Source organism: Anopheles moucheti, chromosome 3 (genome assembly GCF_943734755.1).
Source record: "Anopheles moucheti chromosome 3, idAnoMoucSN_F20_07, whole genome shotgun sequence".
NCBI lineage: Eukaryota > Metazoa > Arthropoda > Insecta > Diptera > Culicidae > Anopheles > Anopheles moucheti.
The window spans coordinates 38,639,034-38,659,524 of NC_069141.1; the positions used below are offsets into that span (position 1 = coordinate 38,639,034).

Genomic DNA, 20,491 nt, shown 5'->3' on the forward strand with positions numbered 1-20,491 from the left:
CGTCAATCAATCGGATGTCAAATTGAGACAAGCATTCTGCGTTGGCAAATTGATCACGATTGATATTATGGGGGGGGGGGGGGGGGTCACCGCCGGGGCCGGAGTGTTGGTTCGGAAACGATTCAATCGTTCACTGGCGGCGCCTAGCGCGGATACTTACATGTGTTGGTCGATGTCTCGAGCGACTCCACGCTGCACACGCGCTTCGAATAGGTGGACGACGAGTATGATTCATTGATGCTAACTTTGTCCAGCGGGTAGATGTAGCTGCGAAGGAAATGGAAAGCGAAACGGGAGAGGCAATGAATGGCAAAACTGCAGGAGTGCATAAAATCCATTTATGGTTTGACAGGTTTCGGTAGACAACAAGTCCGGCCGAACTGCACGATCCGCACGTCGGGAGTTGGTTTTGTGGTCAGAACGGTCTATTATGGTGCTGATGGAGTCCACGGAGGGGAACTCCGTGGTAAGCAAGAACTTTGTGCACGATCTGTTGGGTTTTTGTGTGTATGTGTCCCGAACTACACACTGACCATGGCGAGGTGATGGGTCAATTTCGGGATGGCCCGGCCGTGTGGGTCCACGGCACCGGGATGGATGGAGCCCATAAATAACATTCCGCCGCGCGCGCGGCATTAGAACGCTGCGCTGTCACAAAGCGGCACAAAAAAAGACGAATGGAATGGAGTGGTCAATCCGCAGAACTGCGACGAGTGTGCTTTTTTTTTTTGCTGCACTCTTTCGTCTGTAGTTATTTCCAAAGTGTGACCACAAGGGACCACGGGAAGACTGATGTTAAACATGGCGGTAAACAAACGAGTTAATGGTAATGAGGTGTCAGTATAGTTGAATTATGTGACATAGATTAGTTCCTTCGTGCCCTCTCGCCGACGAACCTCGGGACGCAGGGCACTCTGACTCCGGGTCGTCTATTTGGAGAGTGGCCCAAATGACACCAAACGGTGTGTTGTCCTAGGATAATCACGACCGGTAGAGGTGTTTGGTTTGGGGTTTTGGATTTTGGAATTGGATTGATACAATCTGAACTAGAGGGAGAGACAGAGAAAGAAAGAAATGGATGAGGCCATTTGAAATGGTCCCAGTAAGGGCGTGTGCCTGCGTGTGGGTGGTTTGGGTAAAAAGCAAAATTTGCATAAATCCAACTCGTGACCATCTAACGAGCTGACTCACCAAACCGAACCGACCAAACGGCTCGTTCCGCTGATTTCCTGATCCTCCCGTCGGAGGAATGCAGTTTATGCGAGTTCAAATTACCGAAGAGCGTCTGAACTGAAATCGGAGGCCTTAACCAAACCAGTGGGTGATTTAGTAGGTTCTCTTTTTTCATTCAACAACAATTGACCACAGGGCCCGGTGCCGGGAAGGTGATATGCCCCAACCAGCGTTCACACAGCCGGCAAAAGATCGATCGAGGGGTATTTTTTTGTTCACATTGACAAAGACGTGACACTTCATTCCCTATTGCCTTCCGCCACCGACAATCAATAATTTTAATCGCCACTTTAAAGCGTGTTTCGCGTGTTAACGAGTCTCGCATTTCGCAGCCGACCGGGCACGGCCGTTTTGGTCATTTCGCGAGAAATATGACCGCGTCGTAAAAGGATGAAATTAAGACACCCCTACTGGATAGCCGACAGCCGGTCCCGGACAGCGGGCCGTTTTTTTTTTGTTTTGGGACTCACCACCGAACTCAAATATTTCTGTCACGTCTCGCAGCTTCAAACGGACGATACGCACACGGTTTACGATCGGTCGCTGTCGGTGGTTACGCCACATCCCCGAGCATAATGTGACGATTCCCGAACTGGCCTGAGCAACCTGTGACGCTGTAATTGCCGAGGGCGCGAAATTTATTGATTAATCACCGGCGGCGCTGGACGAATTCGCACATCCTGCCATATGTGGACATTGCGATTTTGGGGCAGTGGCGTTGCGCGCGTTGACGAACGTATTCCAAGTATTCACCGTTTTTGACACCTCATTGATGGCGCATTAGCCGTGTTTGGTGATTCCTGCGCTGAATTTGGGTCCTGGGGCTTGCGTGCTGCCTACACATCTGGGATGGGATGGGGATTTAGAACCGAGGCCGAGTGAAAATCGAACCGAAAAACCATCGTAAAGGATGATCAAAAGGATGACCACAATGGCCGAAATGGCAATGGTTTTTATTTCCATTCCCGTACGGGCAGCCGAATTCATTAGGTGCGTTAAAAATACAGAACGACGCCGCTTCTGCCGCACGCACCATTCAGCGTTAAGTGGGACCCGGAATTTGACTTCCGCCGTAATCAAAACGAATGTCCACTTCTTCGCGGCGAAGAAGGCGTGATTAAAATGAATGAGCCATAAAAGCCTAACCGGCACAGAACAAGTGCCGGCCTGCTGCCTGTCTTATTGCGGAGCCGGATGACTCGGACGAAGGGGAGTTTTTGATTCCGCGCGCACCGACCGTCATGTGGAGATGCGTGGCGTTTATCTTTCCCCCCTACTCGGTTGTGGACGCTGATGACGGATGGCTTTGATTACTCTATTAGTACGTGTCCACGGCCGGGCCGCGAGGCCAACAATGTGTGCCTCTCCGTTTGATCGCTGGTTGCGTTGTAATTACACCAAAGTGAACGTTTTATCACCTTTCAAGCTTCAGCCGGCTTCAGACAGGTGCTTCGGAGACAGGTAGGCCTCAGTTGCAGATGGGCTCCGCCTGTTCGGATCTCTTACCACCATTAGGCCCATTCAAGACGCGCTAGTCTCACCGCGCGGCACAGTAGATCCGCATGGCGCAGGCAGCGAAAGCGCATCGATCTTGTTTGTGCGGGGCCTATCTCGCGGACCTACGTCGATGTGAAGTTTTATGACCACCCGTGTGCGGACTGTGTGGTTATTGTGAGTGATAGACGAACGCACATGCCGGTACAGGCGAGACGCAACCACACGCAAACGGAGGTGGTATTCGCGCTCGCGTAATTGGATGTGTGGTTATTTACAGAAACATCAGTCATCGTGGCGCAGAAACAGCGTCTTCCTTGCCGTTTGCCGATGGGGAACCGCTGGCGGAAACGGTGTGGTGTTATTTTATGCGGTTATTAGGTTTATAAATTTCCGCGAACGCGACGAGGCGGGGTTCGTTAAGATGGGTTTTTTTTCAGCTCGGAGTTCTAGTGTGGCTGATAATAAAAGCGTAAGAAGTAGCGGCAGCAGAAGCATCAATTCTCGTGGGTTCATTCTCGTTACGGATGCACTTTCAAAACACCGCCGCGGCTTATATTGACGCTGGGTGTTAGAGCGATGATGGAACATAATTTAATTTATTGGATGTTTATAGTTCGCCCTTTTTTGTACCTTTTGTCGAAGGGGTGAAAAGATTGTGAACAACGGAATGGCTGGTGGTGGTGGTTGCCATTCAAGGAAGGTTGTAATTGAGATGTCACTTGCTTATGACTTTTCGCTGCTTACGATGTGGCGCTCGGCCGACGATCGTAAACGAGAGCGTTTTCTTTTTTTTTTTTTTACAACACTACCACCGCCAATCAAGCAGAGGGGGCTAATATAGCACTAAAAGTCAAATCCGCTCGTTTGTCGGATATGACTCGGATGGAATTCAAATATGTCTTCAATTACGTCCGGGACCGCCTTCGCTTAGTGGTGGTGATTAAACTATTAGACGACTTGCTGAGGAGTTACTTGAACGGTGTCAAATGTTAAACTGTTAATACGCCAAGCCGTTGACGGTGCATCGTATTTGGGGACATGGACAATAAACAGCAAAAAAAAAAAATAATAAAAATGAAAAAAAAACCCGAGGTCCTAACCCTCGCTTAATCGAAAACGGCAATTAGATTTCCTTTCAGCCTGACCCTTACACTTTCTTGAAAGGCCGTCCCGTTCCGAGATGTGGTATGCCCGATAGGGAAACCAATTTCTAAGATACACCCCCCCGGAGACTCCGGAGTGCACAATTCTGGTGGTATAATTTAAATTCAAAGCAAGCAAACACTCTCAAAGCCTACGACTCATTTATTTCTGTCGGAGGGAGTTTGGTTTAAGCGAACAAAAAAAAAACGGGCTAGTGAAATCAAACATGCCAGCGGGGATAGATAGGCCCGAGCACACGGCGAGTTACGGAATTTCGCACCGACACATTGGCCTATATCATGGTGCCGCAAAAACCCCTCAAGTGCACCGGCGTTGGTAGGTCCGCTCGTCGGGTGCTCGGGTGTGTATCTAATTAAAGTATCTATTTATTCAAGTTAACATGCAATCCTTCGCTCGCCCGGGTCCGCGCTGATCGTAAGTGAACGGGCGTAAGATTAAGACAAGCTATCCCGACGGGTAATTGCAAAAGCATTGAGGGCTACAAACATAGTCCACTCCCCTCCTCGGTCAAAAGGGCAAGTTGGTGAAAAAAAATAGCAAAAAAACAGAAACAAGCTTGACCGTTACGGTGAGACGGTTAATTTGTTTTTTTGTCTTGTTATTTTAGTAGTTCTTTGCTTTCTTCGCGCAGGCAAACCGCCCGGCAGGTTATGCAGTTATGGTGCAGCTGCAAGTTACCAGCACTAGACCACTTCGGGTGGGACTCCCCAGGGGGGGAGTTGGACAGATTAATGCACTGGCTCCAAATGACAAATGTCGCAATTACAACCGTAAATTATTATTAATTGAATCAGATCTCACCGCGCATTGAAGATTAGCGAGCACAACAAATGGAGGCAAGATGCTCGGACGAACTAGAACGGTGAGCCTTCGATAGCTTCGAGGCATGGATTTCTCACGGTGTTCCCAGGATATGCGCGAATGACTCCACTGAACAAAAAAAAAATTCCCTTCTACTTGTTTGGCCTAGTTCACTCGGTTGTCAGGGAACGCTATCGCTACTGTTTCGCGCTGTGTGCGCTGTGTCGGAGTTTCTGGTTGCTCCGACGTCAGAACGCACCGCATCGTCGCTAGCGTGCCTTGAGCCGATGAATTACGACAGCGGTAGTAATTGAACGCCATTTATCAAACCACTAAACGCAGTCAATATCGGCCGTGCATGCGAGGCGGTTGTGCAACGATCTGCAAAATCCGACTCCGGCTGCAGAATGCAATCAATTGAATAATAATGCCAACTTTGACGGCCACCGCCACTCGCGAGACGCCGGACCCCCGCAAAAGGAACGAGGGCCGTTGCAGCGGGGTAATTAAACAATTGTGCAGTGATCCAGCTAGCTGATGGCGCCTTCCTGGTTTTGTAGGAGTCGCATCAAAAAGGAACTTGTCTCCCGGGTTTGAGCTATAATTCAAAGCTATCCTTGAAACACGCGAACTCGCGTCCAAATGTGAAGAAATCGGTTGCCGTTTGCGTCACAGTGACAAGTGGATTTGCATTCGATTAGCGTATCTGGTAGTAGAAAACTCAATACAGAACTGGAAATCAAAGAATGTACAATAATTAAATTATTCGCCAAGTGCTTCAGTGTCCGAGCAGCCTGTATTGGGTATGGGAAATATGTTAAATGCTGTGTATAATTGAAGCAATGCGCATATAAATTGATCTAAATTCCACCAAACGACTTTTCTCGGCAGCCAAAATTGAATGACAAACGGTTCTTGCAAACCAATGAGCAGCTTTTGCTAAACTTTTCCCCTCCCGGCTGGTTCCGGTTCCGTGACTCAGGGCAAGAATCGGGGAAAAGGTCAACCCGGGTAATTAGTACGTATTTGTCGTGTTGGGAAAAAGAAAATGGAATCTCACGCTATTTAATTGATGTGCAAGGACAGAATCGTTGGGCACGTAATTGAAACCGAAACCCCGGAGAAGATTCTTTACCCACCTCCCTCCTCCCCCCCCCCCCCCCCCCCCACCATCAGCACACGGTGGACCGTTTATTGTTGATTGTGGAAATTAATCACACGTCCTTTTGGGCAAACTTCTCGCTTACGGTCCGATTTTCTTTTCCCGAAGATCGATCGTCAGCTCAGGATGGGCGGACCCAGGATTGGGAGGGGGATGGAAAATGGGGCTTTGCTTTAACTTACTTATTGCATAAATGGGGCACGTCGTAATGGTGCTCGGAATTGGACCGTGGCAAAGGCAATGACGATTTAAGGCCCCCGATCGGAAGGGTTGGCGCTTGTTGCGATTGGCCCTGGGGATGAAGCTGTCCGTGTCCGGCGACCACCACCGGGCCCAGCAGGCTGCTCCCGTGCTGGTGGTGCAGCGAAGACAAATGATGATGATGTAGGTGGCCCGCCAGATGGGCGGGTGGCGGCTGGTGGGACGCTGTCATCGGGTACTCGTAATTGATGGGGCCCGTGTTCTGCGTCAGATCCGGCTGGAAATGGGTCAGCTTTTTGCTCTCGTTGGCGAAATATTCGGTCGGCATTTCTGGAGGATGAACAAGAAGAAAAAAAAACATCCCAAAAAAGGGAGAAAAATGACTTTCGTTAAATCAAATGTGAGACTATTGGGTTTTATTGCTCGTGAAATAAAAGCCACAGATGTGAAGCGCTTTTTGCTTGACGATAAGCTGCTGACGAAAACCCATTAATATGGGAAGGTTTTTAATCGAAGATCGAAAACAAAAAAGACGGAACACAACCCACACAATGTAAAATGTATCAATAGATTCTAAGGATGGTTTACGTTTAATAGAATCACTTGCCAAAGTTTATAATGCGTTCCGAAAGCGCCCGAGCCTTGGAACATTAGCGCACAAATGAATCGATGTAGCTTTCCGCATACCATCTGCCGTAGATGGAATTTGAACGGGTGCGAATAGGTTAATTGCCCAAGCGCGAGATGAAAGCGAGCTGGAATTACCCAAATGGAGGCAATTTGGGGTGATTATTTCAAGCTCTTAATGATTCTGAAGGAAGTTTTGCTGCGGCAGCATCTGCAGCGCATTTTACTTTCTTAATGTGATTGTGGGTGATCAGAAGGAGTTTAAAGGAATTTGAAGGAAAAAAAAAACTGAAAAACTGAAACTGATGCTTCTCCGGTTCAATGGTTCAATTTGCGGTGAAAGTGATAAGCATTTGGATTGTACATCTTGTGGTTACTTTTTTAATTGAATTTCAAAACTTCAGCAAATGCTGTAACATTATTTTTACAGTTTAGGTTATAATACTAAACATTGGAAGTATTTTTTACAAAACATTAAAACATTTGCGTTACGTAGTTCATTTTATGAAAAAAAACAATTACTTCAGAGTTTGCAAAATATTAGGTGAAATTTTCAATCCGGTATTAATGTATTGTTTATCTCTGTAACACCATTAATAACGATATGGCCACTAACGAACCAGTGAAATATGTTGCCATTAGTCTAATTCGGACTATCGTTTCAAATAATTCAACCCTCTGAAACGAGTTTAATCCATTTAGGCGCGTTCAATCGTATTCCATAAACTCTGTCTCTGACTTTATATAGTGGAATTACCCGCTGCACACAAAGATAATCAGTCTCTCTTCAGCGTTCAGAGTGATCGGACGTGTTTCTTTTATCGCGGTGAAGAGTTTATATCCAATTGTGTGAGTGCATTTGCACGTTACAGTGTGTTTGTGACGTCACGATGGCCTCTTGGCGAGTCGTACGTACACAAGCCGAGCAGCGCGCCGCTCAGAAAAGAAAGCGGCAAGGAAGAACAACTGAAACGATGCCTGCTGAGAACAGGCAAAAACGTGTTAAAACACGATCCAACACTGTTGTGTCGCGGACAGTGAAGCAAACCGAACCGAATACAATCAAAGTAACAGCGGCGTCAGGCAAAACGGACACCGATAATGATGCAGGAGCATCCACTTCCACAGAGACAAATGTCTCTCGTAAGGAAAAAATCCCTCCAATAATGGTGCAGGGAATAAATGAAGAGCATTACAGCAAGTTATGCAATTCGGTTCAAAAAGGAGAGTTTGACGCCTCCTTCAGCTTCACCGCGGACAATTTTTGCAGAATTATCTGCAAAACTCGAAAAGATCACGAAGCGATCAAATTATTATTGGGCAGCTTCAACCGTGAATTTTTCACACACGACTTTCCGGGTGATAAGCCTTACCAAGTTGTTCTCAAGGGTCTTCGTTTCGGTAACGCAGAGCTTGTTGACAGACTGTTGAAAGAAGCTGGTCTTCAACCCGCGCTCGTACGCGAGCTTAAGTTCGGAGATTCTACGAAAATCGCGAACAAAGTGTTTGTGGTTGCCTTCAAAAAAGGTATCACAACACTTGAAGAGGTACAATCGTTAAAATACCTCAACCACACCATTGTAAAATGGGAAAAATACACACCGCGGCGCAGTGTGGTACAGCAGTGTTCAAACTGTCTGCTGTTTGGACATGGTGCCAATAACTGTTCAATGCATGCTCGGTGTGCTAAATGTGGCGATAAGCATCGAACAGCGCAATGCTCTGCTGAACCAGAAGGGCAGCGCAAATGCGTAAACTGCTCTGGAAACCATAGCCCGCATAACGCGAATTGTCCAACTCGAATCAAGTTTATTCGCAAACGGGAAGCGTCTGCAAACCTGCCTACAAAGCAACGCTTTGTACCCGCCCCTCTGCCGAATAAATCTGCTTGGGAAAATCCTTTGCATTGGATGCAAACTGCAAAAGCTCCCGATGTAACGCCTTTTCAAAACCCAAGGGAACACAACTGCTCGTGTGCCGGCTGTCCTGGCAGGTTGGTACAGCTGCAGACATCACAACACCAAGTGGTGCACACTCAACAACATGAGGTCGTGCAGCAGAATCAGCGCCAGACCCAGCAGCATGCGCAACCACTGAACCTACAGAAAACACAAGTTAAACAGCAACAACAGCAACAAGTGAAACAACAGACGATCAGTGGACAACTTGGTAAAACTATTCAGTATACCCCTAAGCAAATGACCGTGCCTGCTTGTGAACAAGTCACGACTAAAATCCAACGTCAGCCTGCCCAAGACAAATTAAATCAGCTGCGAGATGATCTTAGCGCCGAAGTGGAAAAGGATGAAAGAGAGTTGTTTGGGACGATAGTGCGGCTCTGGTTGGAGTTTAAACGGATTGCCAAGCAATGCCCAAAAGATCAGATTCTTGCGAAGATGGTCGATTTCATCACCACGGCCTTGCAATGATTGTGTGCGCTACATGGAACGCCCGCTCTATCGCACGTAAGCGGTTAGAGCTGATTGATTTCCTCAAAAGAGAAAATATCGCCCTAATTGCACTATCAGAGACCCATCTGAATCCAACTATATCATTCCATCTCCCTGAGCACTCGGTTGTTCGTTTAGATCGTGAAGATTCCAGAGGCGGTGTTGCGATCGCTGTTCACCGGTCACTAAAATACCGCATACTTCCCCTACCAGGAACCCGCTTAATAGAGTCCGTAGGTGTTGAGGTCACTACATCCCATGGATCTTTTCGTTTCCACTCAGTATACTGCCCAAGACAGGCCAGGAACAGTGACGGTACTGTTCGACTTCTAAAAAATGACCTACGGATTCTCACTCGAACACCGGGACGCTTCATTGTAGCTGGAGACCTAAATGCAAGACATCGCAATTGGGGCAATGCTATTGCCAATAAGAATGGCAATACGCTATGGGGTGACCTGCAGGCGGGCTACTATAAAGTAGCATATCCATCACAACCAACGTACCACAGCAACGTAAGCTACTCAACCCTCGATTTATTTTTGACAAACATGGAAACAGACGATCCTGTAACAGTAACGGCACTGACATCTGACCATCTCCCGGTATTAATGCGTATTGAAGGTTCGGGAACCCAAGCCAAAAGCCAACGGCTAAACTATCGTGCAGCAAATTGGTTAGCTTTTCAACGCATCATGGAAAGTAAAGTGAATATTGAAGCTCCATTACGAACAATCAGCGACATTGATAATGCGTTAATCGATCTCGAAAGTAGTATCAAGGATACAGTAAATAATTGCGTACCTCGAGTCGAAGTTAGGACTAGAATACAAGAGTTAGACCCCGTCACGAAATCTCTTATCCAACAAAAGAACTCCCTAAGGCGTCATTTCCAACGTACGGGAAACAGATCGTTTTACTCTGCATTTAAGTTGATGTGCAAGTTGATTCAAGAAAGAATAAATGAATATCAAAACAAAAAATTTGCGGAAGACGTGAAGAACATCAAGAAAAATGCTCGTCCTCTATGGAGAATAACTAAAGTTCTGAAAACTAGGTCTAAACCCATTCCGCCTCTCAAGGAAACCTCAACCACATTTTTCACTCCAGAAGAAAAGGTTAGAATATTAGCGGAAACATTTGAGAAGGCACACAAGATAAGTGAAAATGTTATTAGTCCGAATGAAGCGATTGTTCGAAACTGCGTGCGTAAAATAACAAATGCGTCTTTTACACTACCTGATGCAGCTAGAGTTAGCCGTGGTGAGGTTCAGCGGTTAATTAAATACAGTGTAGGCTTTAAAGCCCCTGGGGCTGATAACATGTTTAACATCACGTTAAAGCACTTAGGCATTCGTGTGCTCTCTTTTATTGTCAACATACTCAATAGGTGTTTAGAATTGGGTTATTTTCCAAAATGCTGGAGATTTGCCAAGATTGTACCGATCAGGAAACCTGGTAAAGACCCATGCCTAGCTTCCAGCTATAGACCAATTTCCCTCCTAAGCGCTCTTAGCAAAATATTTGAGAGAATTTTACATGTTAGGATGGAAGATCATTGTAATGCAAATAACACCATATCTGAAATTCAGTTTGGATTTAGAAAGGGACATTCAACAGCACATCAGCTACAGAGGATGTTAAACATCATTAATGAAGGTAAATCTGTTGGAAAATCTACAGCAATCACTTTGCTGGACGTAGAAAAAGCGTTTGATAATGTTTGGCATCACGGCCTTCTTTACAAACTTAAAAAACAGCTTTTTCCTATGTATATTATAAAAATGATTCAAAGTTATCTAAGCAGCAGAACTTCTGCGGTATACCTAGGTTCGACACACTCTGAACCTTATGAAAATAAAGCAGGTGTACCACAGGGCAGCGTCTTAGGACCGCTGTTGTATAATTGTTACACAACGGACGTCCCCGCACTAAATGACAATACTCAGTTATCTCTTTATGCCGATGATACAGCCATCTTACATCAACAGAAATATCTGGCATGTCTACATGGTGGACTGCAAAGAGCATTAACAAAATATGTAAAATACCTCCACGACTGGAAAATTGTGGTTAACTGTGCCAAAACGCAAGGTATTGTATTACCTTGTAGAACAAATTTGTGGCTTTCCACCATCAGGCGTAGAGTAAAGTGTATTAAACTAGAAGGCCATGCGATCACATGGGACTCCCATGTCCGCTATCTTGGCGTAGTTATAGATCGCAAATTATCTTTTAAACAGCACATCAACCATATAAAAACAAAAGTCCTTGGGACGCTGATGTGCCTTTATCCTCTAATCAAAAGGAATGGAGGACTAACAACGGAGAACAAGATCATTCTCTACAAACAAGTAATATTGCCTGCAATACTGTATGGATCAAATGCATGGGGAACATGCTCCCCTGCCAATATGCTTATTCTACAACGAATACAAAATAAGATCTTAAAAATGATCCTGAACTTACCTCTTAGATACAGCACCCACGACCTCCACAAATTAACAGAAATACCACTAATAGACGAGAGGATACGTACTGATTTGGATCGCCTTAAAAATACCAGCTCACGATCCAACTCCGAGCTCATAAGAGATCTTTTCTTGTAAATATTTTTATTATTTTCTTCGGTAACAGGGTAGGTTAATTAGGTTAATGATATATTATTAAGTAGATGTAAGCTAGCTCTAGTACTAATGTTTAAGGTTTAGTTTCATGACATAGGTCCAATATGAAAGTTGATCCTTTTCACTTTCCACTCTATAATTGTCCTTCCAATTCCCGAATCGTTAGTATATTCTAACCTATATTTTCCAATCTCCACAGAATGAATTTCTTTCCATAGCGTAAATATTTAGTAATAGAAAACCTATTCAGTACAAAGCACCTGCGACAGTACACCCCTTTTATGTAAATATGGTTTATCATGAATAAATTCAACAATAATTGTTCTTTAAAAAAAAAAAAAAAAAAAAAAAAACACAAAGATAATGCTCATTTCACGTGTTTTGTTACTTAACCTGTTAGAATGTAAAAGATATTAAAATATGCTATCTTAATTTATTATTGATCGGTATATTGAATTTATTGTCATTACGGTCAATATTGATGAAGTATTTAATATTAACGATCTTGTTTAATGTCCCTTTATTGTCTTATAACCTTCATTCACTCAAATATAGCTCACGACATTGTTATGATTATGTTTGTCAATAAGAAAACAATATAACCCATGCTTTCAACTACTCAAAATGTGTTTGTAAAAATGAGGAATTGTTATATATCATATTTATATTTTAATATTTTTTCATGGGCATAAATAGTTTGACTCTTCCATGTGCTCAGTTAGAATGTGATTCAATTCGCAATGCTAAACTACTAGATGACTTAGAGACTTAGATGACCATAGAGTAAAAACAAAAAATTACAGCCATTAATTTGGCTGTAAGTAAGCTCGTTATTCTTAATTTTGCGCCACGAAAAGGGTTTTTGTTGCATAAAGTTTATGATTATTATTAGCAAGTGGTTCGGGTTCTAATGAACTTATAAAAGGCTTCATTTAGATGTTTTTGAAATAAATTATTTATGAGCACAGTAAACAGTAAACATAAGCAAAGCAGTACAACTGTTTCTTTAAACCGATCAATCATTTCACGCCAATTGTCAAATTTAACATTTGTAAATCATATTTAAATCGTCGGCAAAAACGATAACGAAATGTACGCACGGCTAACGATGGCCTAAACGTAACTTCAGCGGTTATCAAACGACGCAATTGTTGTTGTGGTATAGATAGCGATTTATCATCGTTATCATTTGGTTCAATAATCTGACAGTTAACATGAATATACTGTTAGAAAATGCAAATAACGCAGTTATTCGGACTATTTACAGCAGTTCTTGCTGCTGACAAATGAAATGAAAAGTTCGTTCATTTACAATCGCAAACAGATGACGAAACGAAATAATGCGCATTTTGTTGAAGGAACTCTTAATTAAAGCGAAACGTACTGGTGCGCTGGAACTGTTTCTGTCCTGTGGCTTTGGATGGCACGGGTTCCGAGCGGATCATTAACTATCGTAGAGCGATTCTACAGCGATGGTATCAGCAAGCTCATATCCTGTCCCCAAAGTTTTGTAATCGTCGTAGGTCCTGACTTCATTAATGTCGCACTGAATGAGCAGTTTTTTTTTAGCTCGTTTCATGTCATCACTAGTTCAGTGTTTGATGCAGCACTTATTTCCTTTTTATGGCAATGGAGAATTCCCTAATGCGAGGTAGAAAGTAATTGTAGTTCTGATGATAGAGCATAACAGTGTAACTTTGAAGGAAAAGGAAATGAACACATTTCTCTAGGGACTGCATCATCATTGCGTCATTAATGAAGTTTTCATTTCTATTAAATGTAAATGAGTGCAACAGATGAATTCATGGAAACAAGAGAGTACTCATACTTATCATCAAATTGTTAAAAAAAGCAAACGATAGTGGATGTTTGAAAGCGAATTATTATTGAACGAGTTAAATAAAGTATTTCAAAATCTCACAGAACAACTTAAATAGAAATGAGTTCAATTCACGTCTTCTCACTAATCTTGTTGAAAATATTATGGCGTAAATGATATCTAACCTTTCCTATCTGATAGGGATGGTAATCGGTCCTGGTTGAACTTTTCCCAACATAGAGAGTTATCGATAAAATACGCAATCATACAAAAAGTTGAGATTCACAACCACTACTGTACGCATCGTCTGGCCGCGCTATTTCCGTTTACAAATAAATTTGCGACGTACTGTCCAGTTGTACTTGCCAAAGCTGTTTGGTTTTGCGCGACGAAAAGAAGTGTGTACTGTATATTTTAAAGTAAATATTTAATTATGTACCGCCGGAAACATGTTTGAAAAAGGTGTTATTATTATTGGTGTTATTTAATAATTACACTCCACGTTTTTTTTTACTTTTTAATCATTTCACCATGCTGTGATTTGGACCAATCAATCAAAACGGATTAAACGAAGGTAAGCAGCCACACAGTACGGACAGCTGTCGCACTATAAATTTTTGAGCAAAAATTTACTTTTTTTCGAAGCGAAAGTGAATGTTGGAGACACCGGTAGGTATCCCCAAAAGTGTAAATATATCGCCGACAGATATCATTCGTGCGACGGTGTGTCGTCTTGATGTCAGACTCACAAACAACAACTTCCGCTGTTTTCGTTCGGCGAAACGTATCTCCATCATAAATCATGTGCAGATGGAATTTAAAGCATGCGACGTGGATGGTTTGAGTAACGAAACAATGAATACATATGGGGAGAAAAATAGTGTGTTTCAAAAGAGTAGTTGATTTTTGATCCGGTTGTTTGTCGGAATTAAACTGCCATTAATCAAAGGTCTGCAATGGGTTTTTTGAAATTTATGACTTTACGCGGTCTGAAGCTATTGTTTTCGGGGATATATTTTTTATACCTGAATAGGTAATACTGTGCCTTGAACAAAGAAAAATGTTCAGTTCGACACTCCGATCATTTTAAAATATTTCCTTCTAAAATAATAATTTCTCGTAAAACTTTCCAATTGTACCGAATCTGCAGGTACGATTCGTAATCCGCAATCAGAGGTTCTATAATCGGATTTTCGGAAAGGTAAAACTGGTCGTTAATTTCCCTAGAGGCCGCTGGATTTTTTCATCCCGATTGGCATTTTGTTCGTTCTAGTAATATTGTGCAATTTACTATGGTTAGCGAAGCATTGAGTTTTTTACGATGATATATTTGTATGAAATTGATTATAACAACATATTATTTTAGAAAATTCATCCATTACTTTTAATATGATTTTAATTGCTGCAAATGAAACGATAAACAAAGATTCTTGGAAAAAAATTATATGAGATGAAATTGTTTGAAATTGATTTTTAAACAATTTAAAATATGATTAACCATTTTTTTTCAAAAAATGGTAGTTTAATAGTCATTTGAAAACTGAAGTACATATGCGTAAAAGGGATTCCAAAACTCAAAGAGAGCAAAAATGTTAGATTAATTCGTTGTTAAGAGATTCGTCTAGATTCATTGGCGTTAAGAGATTAAAATGATCATCAATCAACTTTCTAGTCTCTCTTTGTACAAAAAAAATCCCTATCTTTGGTGTCAAAGAAAGTGCTCGAACGGGAAATTCGGTGCCAAGAATCTGGTATCTGAAATATGTTGCTGTGCTGTACATGTCATGCATGTCATACTGCATGCTGGTAACCCAGGTTGAACCCAGGTTTCTATCAAGGAGGGTTAACCGTTCAAACGTTGTCAACGTGACAAAAGACAGAATACACTCGTGATGCAGTCTCCGATTAGGTGACGGAAAATCAACCGGGCTAACGGGTGAAGGTTAATTTCTTCATTTGGTGCTCCCTAGTAAGTGTAAGATGATCTCAAGCAAGACGAAGTTATTAGGTAGGCGTGGAATGACTAATGAGTCACGCAAGGGAAAGGTCACAGTGTCATGCGAGGAACGAGGTAATCGAACGAACGAAAACGGATGAAAAAAAGGGCAGTTGCTTTAGCAAACCATTCGATACATTCGATAAAAGACGGAAGAATACTGGAAGAATTGGTTGATACCTGGGTTGGCAGCAAAGTGGTAAGTAAAGATTGTGTGAAAGCTTTTAAAAGTCGAGTCCGGCAGATACGTAAAACATGTCGTAAATAAACCGTTGACTCTAATTTTACCATCCCAGCTGAAAAACAAACCGCTAATGGATTTTACTCAAGCGTTGGGTAGTTAAGTGATGGTCAATTATGCTAATTTTTGCCGATTTGTTCACTGTCCACCGTTTATCGGGTTTGGTTAGAAAGAACACACATTTATGGGCATTTAACAACCATTTGTAGTTTGTTTGGGTAAATTTGTTAGACAGCTGTTTGAAAACCAGTTGCATTTCGCAACTGGAAGCGCTGGATAATTTTGCTAAATTGATTCGTTGGCATTTTTCATAATCGTTGGTAACATCTTTGAAGAATGCAGTAGGAAAATAAAATGTGTAAAATAAGTGAAAAATTATGGGAGTTCCATAATGAGGCATATCTTCACTCATTACACTGGTGTCAGAAAAAAAATGTTTCTACATGTTTAACACAAACCTGTTTGGCGGATAATCCGATGTAATTGAAAAGTTTTATCGTATTTCAATTCTCCGTAATGCGCATGCAAATGCATGAATGTCGAAGTATGTGCTTGAACGTGTGCTTGCTGAAGTGGCGTTGGGTATTATCTAGAGATTATCATTACATATTCATGGGGAGAATTTGTTGCATTCTACTTTTCTAGACTTTAAGCATCACCCGTTGGGCTTACGGGTTACCTTGAATAATAATTATAACTATCGCTCTAGCTCAACGTCTTGATGAACGGTTGGTTTTTTTCACTAAAATCAGTAGTCGCTACACAAAACGATCAGTATTATTCATTCAAATGGCGTGTGGTTAGAAGGGTAGACATGTTCTGAAGTTGAAAGATGGAGTGATTAAAAATCAATATCTTAGTACAAGTTTTCATTGTGAAGAGATAAGCGGTTGCAGGGTTGATTCTCGACATTGACACGCATCAATTTAATATGCCGTCTGTCATGTTTTCATGAAACGATAGCAGAAAAAAGTAAGAAGAATATATTATTTAAATCACACTGTGCCTTTTCAATGCACTTTTTAAATTGTTTCCAATATTTCACATCAATTTCAAGCAGAAGTTCAATTGTGCCTCAAGTGAAGGTGGTTCTTTAAAGGCCTATTTGCATTTTGTTTTTAAACAAACCACGCATACGCGGTGTAAATAAATGCATTCAGCACTTGCAACCAACCGGTATGCTGTTGTTGAGCAATCGTTCGTAAAACTAACCTACTGCGCTCTGATAGACCTCCAGACGGTAACTATGAGCTAGAGCATTCATCTAGACAACCCCAATACTGTTCCTTCAGTGCTGCGAGTACATCAAGCATTCAACAGCATTCAGACAGTTGCCTGCCAACCAGCACCACAGTGAGCAATCTTCGGTTGGCTAAAAAAAGAACCGTTTAGCGCCCGTAGTGTGAGCAAACTAACGAAATGCGGCTGCGGAAAGAAGTGTTGAAGGAATTATGTTTACAAACGAGTTTATGAGCGCTAGTTTTTATCCACGCAAATCCAGCGTGTGTACTATATTGAAATGCTTTTGGACGTTGGGGCGTTTTGGATTGAAGTGGTAATAGAAGTTGATGTGCTGCTATAACTGTAATGGCACTTTTTACGAAGCATTTTTGCAAGGAAATTTTGGATATAAACAATTTAAAATTTATTTACCTAACTGAGAAAAAATGGAAAAATTAAATTAGTTAAAAAAAAAATTGAAAAACGGAAAGAGTTAAAAATTTGCCCATGAAAATGACCCTGTGGAGCAGAATCGTAACCCCTAAAGTAACGTAACACTGAATGCTAATAAAGACACCGTTAATCATTATCCTTAAAGATTTCTTTACATTCTGTTTATGTTCCTTTGCGGTGGTTTTTCATGTTTGAGAATGAATGTACTCAACCGCACGGCTTAAGTTATTTCGTTATTTCGGAAATATTTCATCTTGCAATCGATCCTCTTTTATCGACAATCGTTAATCTGCTTTACGTTTTAACGTAACGCGTAACATAAACAACACAGTGCGAGGAGCCACCTTTTTCTCCTCAATCAGCATGTGCCATACCGGTGCTGCAAAAGGTTAGCCAGCGCGCATTGCTCAATCAATGATTTGCTGACCTGTTGAAAACGATTGATTTGCAGTGAGTGATACCGTAAGTCTTGTAAATCGTTATATTCCGACATGGTCCACGTCCAGCTGTTTTATGTGATGTTAGTACAAGAAGGGTGCAATCCCTGTTTTTCAACGGGCCAGCAATGGGAGTGAAATAAACCAGCCACCTTTGCTGGGTTTTACTAACCGCCAGTCTCCGAACGATATTTTGCAGACCTTTCACTTGGCATTCTCATCAATTAGCGAAAAACCAACCCGTTCACAACAAACGATTGATTAATATGCGTAGCTAATGTCTGCTTTTTGCTAACTTTTAACGATGAGTCCGCTTGTGATGATTGTTTGTAATTTTCTTCCAATGCCGCAAAAAGGGGAGCAGTTTTGGTGGCGATGTTGCGCTTGCTCGTAGTACAACGCGGAAACAGAATGTATCAATTTAAGTGCCATTTGAAGGTGCACACTTTCACCAATTGAATGGCATGCTCGTCAATTGGTCATTTTGACCATGATTTGCATTCCTCAGTGGGGGTGGGCGTAATGAACCGTACGGCAAGATGGAAGATGAGCAAAGAAAAGGAAATTGTGCTGAGTTCATCTGCAGTTCAACTTACCTGAGCGAGCCAAATTGTAGGCTGGAATGGTTTTCTTCCTTCGGATGAATTTTAAGACTGCAAACAAAATTCCTAAACTGAATGCGGCGATCAAGGTGACCCATAGGTACATGTACCAGCCGGAATCTGCAATGAGAAAAGTATCAGAGATAGTAAAGTTATCAAAAGCTATGCACTTTTTGTTCAAGAAATTGACAAACATTGTCCTAAAAGAAACAATTTGATTTTAAAATAGTAAGCTTTGAATTTAATAACGCTCCCGTTCTGGCCTCGATTATACACATGTATAACAATTGTATGGACCATATGAGAAACCCCTCAACTGTCACTGTTTTGACTTTTAATTAACTACTCTTCACTGTGTTCTGGGTTTTTAATACTTCCTTTTATAAAAATGTTTCCGTTTTCCTGAAAAATCAGCCGCAAGGAAATGGCACCGGGAACACCGTAGCCATCGCCACGTTTTTCCAGCGCTTGGCAGGAAGTTGAGTCAAAAGCGAAAGATACGGAGAAGAAAAGGACAGAAATAACGACCCTGATTATGTTATTTCTTTATAGTACCATCGTATAGTGGCAATTAAAAGGGAGTCTAAGGCAGATGGCAAAAGTTTCTGGATTCAATAACACTATCAACAGCGGTGTGGGACAGCATTATGACACCGTCATAAGAAACCAATCATGGTTCAACCGTAGGAAATACGTTGTGACAGGATGACGTGTTGCCTTTCAACAGCAGTTTTGATGTTAACGTGTTTGCCGTAAGCTAATAGTTAGATTAATATTGTAAAAGGGATGGTTGTGTAGGGTAGTAAAAACCAATTTATACAAAAATTGATTACTAAAACACCTAACAGCACATCTATTTGATAAACTCATCTTAGAAAGAGGACTTGCTAATCAACGAAGAAAAAATAATAACGCTAATCGGTTTTTTGATTGCATTTAGTTTTCTTCATAGATTGGGGTACGCCATACATGCGTAAACTATTTTACGTCAATTAGCGTGCGTGATTTTGATAGGATTTATGTGCGAGTCGTTGATAAATCTCATAGAACTTAGTGTAGTGTCGCAAAAAGTAGTAGAAAATATTATGATTTAGATTATTAGCTCGTACAATGGCTATTTTTGGTCATGCAAACATTACTCTTAAAGGGTAAATGGGCACACAAGCGGAGATTGTTGGCGTAGAAACGGCGTACTAAGTAATGCTTCAATTACTTAGCAGATTTGTAATTTTTTTGTAAAGAACAATTATTGTTGAACTATTCATACAGGGTATCTCGTAATTCTTTGACAGTTTCCCATCAATTTTTGAATCCGTCCCGAGATTTTTGATTGCGTCCCAGATATTTTTGAATCCGTCCTGAGATTTTTTGACTGCGTCCCATCAATGTTTGAATTAGTCCCCAGGTTTTTTTACGGTTTCCTAGATATTTTGGAATTCGTTCTGAGGTTTTTTGATTGGGGCGGTCCGGTGATGTATAGGTATCGGCGCCGGTCTTCACACGACAGAACCAGTCCAAAATCCCATCCAGATCAATTTTCTGTACACAGGACAGACTATCCAACTACGGATAAATGGAGACAAAGAAAGCCAGAAATGATAGGCCTAGGCTTCTTGAGGTTGTTGTGCCGATACGCAAGAAAGAAAGATGTTGACGGTGACGGTAAAATCTCTGCGGATTGTTAGGACGCTAACCAAGCAGCTCATCCGCAGCGGTCGATTTTCTCTAAACTTTTTTCGCCTCAAAGATGACATACGGACGCCAACGGTTTTCCATGAATGCATCTGATCCTGTGACCTTCTCTCCCTTATCTGAGGTTTAATACAATTGCAGGATACTGTGGTTAAGCGCAAGACAGTTTATAAAAAGAAGCATTCAAAACTATTTGGGAAACCGTCAAAAAACCTTGACACGAATTCAAAAATATGTGGGACGCAGTCAAAATATTGTGGGACGGATT

The 20,491-nt window shown here is 42.0% G+C and overlaps 1 protein-coding gene across 1 annotated transcript in view; it reads right to left on the minus strand.

Annotated features, from left to right (window-relative positions):
• LOC128304381 (netrin receptor UNC5C-like) overlaps positions 1 to 20,491 on the minus strand; it is a 40,356-nt gene that overhangs the window by 1,549 nt on the left and 18,316 nt on the right. Inside the window, exons 8-10 of the mRNA XM_053041562.1 lie at positions 18,526 to 18,651; positions 6,040 to 6,388; positions 161 to 267 (exon numbers count right to left, since the gene is read on the minus strand). Coding sequence (XP_052897522.1) covers positions 161 to 267; positions 6,040 to 6,388; positions 18,526 to 18,651 — 582 coding nt within the window. The remainder of the gene's footprint in view (positions 1 to 160; positions 268 to 6,039; positions 6,389 to 18,525; positions 18,652 to 20,491) is intronic.